The sequence below is a fragment of the Aplysia californica genome, unplaced genomic scaffold (genome assembly GCF_000002075.1).
Source record: "Aplysia californica isolate F4 #8 unplaced genomic scaffold, AplCal3.0 scaffold00229, whole genome shotgun sequence".
Lineage (NCBI taxonomy): Eukaryota > Metazoa > Mollusca > Gastropoda > Aplysiida > Aplysiidae > Aplysia > Aplysia californica.
Genome location: NW_004797499.1, coordinates 74877 through 79876, shown reverse-complemented (window position 1 = coordinate 79876; position 5000 = coordinate 74877). Strand labels below are relative to the sequence as shown.

The window sequence follows — 5000 nt, the reverse complement described above, 5'->3', positions numbered from 1 at the left end:
TGTCTATTGTCTGTTAATTTGCTAATATAACTTTTTAAATTTTCAGTTATTTTCACAAAATCTCAGTGGCATCCTTGAAGATATGCTTGTTACAGTCCCAGTGTATTATCTGGAGATAGGACTTCAAAATAGGCTGAACCTGATAAGGATTACACTGAATTTTTCCGCTTTTGTTGATAGTTATAGATATAGAGATACATTTGAAGATGTATGAGACTTTGGCTGGGTCATTTGTTTGTGTGTTACCTGGAGACATCATCTGACAAAGTATTTCTTGATAACACCGTCTGTTTGCTGCATTGTCTTTCATTGTGTTAAACACGGTATGTTTCTACATTGGAAAAAACAAACAATTTTTAAAAATCGCCTCTTTTTTTCATAGTGAGATGAACAAACATTGCTGTGTTAACTGCCAAATGGCTTCAAATAACACAGTGTGCGTTGCTGAAAGCTCTGGGACCTGCAAGCAGAGCTCAGCGTGCACGTATCCTTGGAGGGTTAAGCTTTTGCTCTGTCTTAGGGAACAGAGTATTACATTTTACAACTGAAGTCTTTGAAAACGTTTGTGTCTGAAAAGATAACCCCTCATTGTAAAATGTGACTCTGACGCTGATTCTTGAAGGACTTGCATGAAAAGAAGATGAAAAGTGAACTTTCAAAAGCTTTGCAGTTTTAGGTAAAATAAGATCAATGACTTTTGAGTCTGTTTCTCAGTCTTCCATTGCTTGGAATATTGTTTAAGTTTCTTGAAAATAACAAAAATAATTATTGAATTTATATAGCTCACATCCCGGCTCTACAGCAAGCTCTATGCGCTTTACAACTATTAATATGGCACAGAGCAATTGAAATTGATGTACTGTTCTTTTTTTGAGTGCACACAAAAAATTATAGTAAAAACTACAAAAATTATGACTGTTTTTCACTGTCATTATAATTTTACTTACTACATGTGATCAAAATTTGAAAATAATCACCTTAGTCAATGTGTCAAAGTTGGAAATATAACAATCATTATATATTACACTGACTCAGTTGTTTGAACTGAACTCCTTCACTGAGTTCTCAGAGGAGTCAGCTTTGAATGTCCCTTGCCGTTGGACTTAAAGGATGGGACACCTTGTCTTAACAAGTGAGACCCTTTTTTCTCCAAGTTACTGTTCCTTTTGTTAGAGTACAAGTAGGTTAATACAGTTGTATCTACTATTTTTCGTCTATCCAGTTTTTTAGCTAATTCTTATTTAATTTTAAAGTTCCATTTCTATCTTATCCCTTCTATACTAATATTGATCTTAAAGTTCATTTATATTACCCACTACTGCTAAAAGCATTTTGCACTATCTGCTATTCAGAGAAGACTGAGTATTTATAGAACATAAAATGCACTGTGGAAACATTTTTAAAACCCTCAGCGTTAGAACTGATCTCTCCCCCTAGCTGTTCTCCTGAGGGGCGCCAGGCTGAATTCAGTGTGGCATAAATGTTATTTTCCTTAGGTAAGGGGAAAGCTTAAAGATGGGTTGTTATGCAGGCCAGACGCAGCATGTATGTGAGTCGTTAGCTTATGCAGCAGATGGCCATTAAAGTAACCAATGGTGTGTTGGGTCCATAAATAAAAGAGAGAACAGAGGAGGGGGAAGGTAAGTAGTTGGTTTGCTCCTTTTTACTATAATAATAATAATAATGAAGATCATTTCTATAGCGCCCACTCCCGTGTAAACACAGCTCTAGGCGCTTTACATAAATGCATGTAAGAAAAATATTCATGCACGCGACACACACACACACTCACACACACACACTCATATACACACAAACACACACACATATACATATACACACACACAATCACACGCATACACACTCACGAACACATAACACGCACACATGTATGCCAAACACACACACACACACTCACACACACACACACACACACACACACACACACACACACACACACACACACATCTACTTGCTTATCACACGCACACGATTACACATCGTCATGAAATGAGAATAAAATAATATATACACTGCAATTCACAAAATACATAAATGGATACATAGACATTTACATAACATTGTACTGAACATGAATCTACTGACTTAAAAAGGATGTCATTAAATGTGTCTTTAAAGATTTTTTAAATTTAGACTCAGATGTTGTATGTTTCAAGGGTTGGGGAAGAGAGTTCCAAACTGACGGAGCAAGGTGGGCGAACGATCTTTCGGCTAATTTTTTACCGCCTTTTCTAGGAACTCGTAAAAGATATTGGTCGCCTGATCTTAGTGATCTAGATGGAACATAAATCTGGATGAGATCACTAAGATATGAGGGAGCTTTGTTATTGACACATTTATGACATAATATTGCAATTTTATATGACATTCTAGCTGACACGGGAAGCCAATGCAACGTTCTTAACATGGGAGTAATGTGGTCCCTCTTCTTTTTCTTTAGTACAAGCCTAGCAGCATGATTTTGAAAACGTTGTAACTTGTGAAGAGAGGTATTTGGTAAGTTAGCTAGTAAAGCATTGCAATAATCGATGTGTGAAAACAAGAAAGATGACACGAGAGTTTTCAACGAGTGTTCGTTCAAAAACATAGACATATGACCAATTCTACGCAATTCACAAAACAAAATGGTACATAAATACTTGATATGATGTTCCATTGACAATTTTGAATCAAAATACACTCCCAGATTTTTTGCTTTGTTAGTAAAATACAGTGTTTCATTTTCAGTACAAATATGATCAATGTCTACGGGGATATGGCTTTTCTTTGGGTTACATAACAGAATTTCAGTTTTATTTTCATTAAGCTGGAGCTTATTATCAACCATCCACTTTGTGATGTCATCAATACACAGACCCATCGTAGTAAGCAAGGTTTCAACATCTGATGGTGGAACAGATTTATATAACTGTGTATCGTCAGCGTACATGTGATAATTCATATTGTGCTTTCTAATCACAGCTCCAAGCGGCTGCGTATATAACGTATACAAGATTGGACCCAATACTATCAAACATCTGTCATCCCTATCACTCCTCCTTTTCTTTGTGTGGTACTCTTTAGCGTCACCTTTAATCTTTGGCACTTATATATGACCTTTTTTGTGTTGCAAATGTAAAATTGTTATTAAAACTAGAATTAAAACTGAGGAGAGGAGAGAGAGAGAGAGATTATGCTGCATATTATGACAGGTACAACTGTGGATTCTACAACCCCCCCCCCCCCCACACACACACACACACGCACACACTTTTAAAAAAAGCAAATATGTTTTGATATTTTATATGCAGAGGCAAGTGTTTGAAAGGGACCTGCTTGGATTTTTGTAGCGTGGAAGGAAGGGTCGTAGGGAAACAACTGAAAAGCTGTCTTTGCTCCTCTAATGGTATGTCCATGGTTTGTCTTGACTTTGTTCCTCTTAGGGTAGGTCCATGGTTAGTCTTGGAAATTGTTTCTTTAATTGTCATCTGTCCTAGTCCTATGGTGCTGCACTCTGCCTCTCTGTTTATCTCTCTGATCTTTGGCTCCCGTTGTAATAGATGGACTCTTTGACACTGGTGTACCCATGTCCCCAGGATGTGGTGTGGACACATTCGATGAATGGTTGGTGAGCCATTGTTTATTGAACTGTCCTCTGTGACCTGTGGCATGTGTTCTTTATTCATGCTAACACACTTATTACTTACATAATTGCTCCGTACAGTTGTTGGACAGTGCCGGTAGTATTTTTTACAAATCTCTCTGTGATGTTTCTGTCTGTTTTGTTTTTTCCCTGCACTAAATGACTGTTATCGTATTGATGTGCTTCTCTTTTCTCCAACTAAGCAACACTCAATGTAGAATCTAATAGTGGGTGGTTTGCGGGTGCTCTGATGTGCTTTGCTTCTTCTTTCCTATGAAACATCTATTTTCCTTATCTCCCCTTCTTATTTTTTTATGTTTGTTACTTTCTTGTAACACCTCTAATCTTCTGGCGCTCATATGACCTTATGCAGTTGCGAGCGCCGTAAAACCTCTACTAAAACTATTTTTTTTAAAAGAATCTTATAATTATAAGGGTTTTGATCTTACCTCACAGCTTAGCGTTCAGGAAAAAATATAAAGGTATATCATCTAACACAATTGTGCTTATTTTGACATACTTTGATATGAAACAAGAATGTTACTGCCGAGCTGGAAATATCCTGTCATTATACCAAGTCTGCCAAGCACAACGACTTCAGAGCGACTGTTGAAAAGCAGCCTCTGGCAACAGCTTTTTTAAAAGTAAAAGGTGAAGGGAACCAATGTTCTGAGCAGAATACATATTAAAAATATGTATTCTAATGTGAATGGTAGTTGGCCTTAACTTCCATTTGGTTTTTCCTTTCCATAAAATGGTCGGAGCAGTAATATTTTTCAGATCTTATCGTGAGCTCTCACAGCATCTTCATTTATGCATGACCTCAGTTTTTCTTAATCTTTTGCCTTCTTTGATAATTAAATTAAAATTAAGTTTAAATCAACTTGAAGTCGTTCTAAATTTATTTTCCAGAGGACTATGCCTGTTTCCCGTGCTGTTTTGACAACGGCACAGATGTGAAAGGACCCTGTGAGCCGTATTCTCTCGAGAGGTTACAGAATGGGAGACAATGTTTCAAAGGCCTTTGTTTTGTAAGAAAATATCTTGAACATGATAAGAAAGGAATGTGAGAATATTTTAAAAAATTTGAAATACTCTACATTCCTGGAATATATTGCTTGAAATTGGTTTGTTGGCTGAGATGTTGTTATCGATCGATCCAGGTTTGTTGGCTGAGATCAGTGAAAGGTCGAATACCCTATTTCTTTTACACTAAAAAGAATGAAACTGAATTATATAGTCAATTAGATAAAAATGTGGTAGACATCTACAAAATGCAAGATGATACTTATAAAAAATTGGTACATGTATGTTTTTGTTCCGTTTCTTTTTGGTATCTCTGTCTCTCCCACTAAGT

The 5000-nt window shown here is 36.5% G+C and overlaps 1 protein-coding gene across 2 annotated transcripts in view; it reads left to right on the top strand.

Annotated features, from left to right (window-relative positions):
- Positions 1–5000, top strand: part of LOC101849541 (ADAM 17-like protease) — a 38157-nt gene that overhangs the window by 24437 nt on the left and 8720 nt on the right. For both annotated transcript variants that reach the window (XM_035970166.1, XM_005099925.3), the window contains 4 exons: positions 383–484; positions 1070–1132; positions 3312–3406; positions 4556–4674. In XM_035970166.1, coding sequence (XP_035826059.1) covers positions 383–484; positions 1070–1132; positions 3312–3406; positions 4556–4674 — 379 coding nt within the window. The remainder of the gene's footprint in view (positions 1–382; positions 485–1069; positions 1133–3311; positions 3407–4555; positions 4675–5000) is intronic.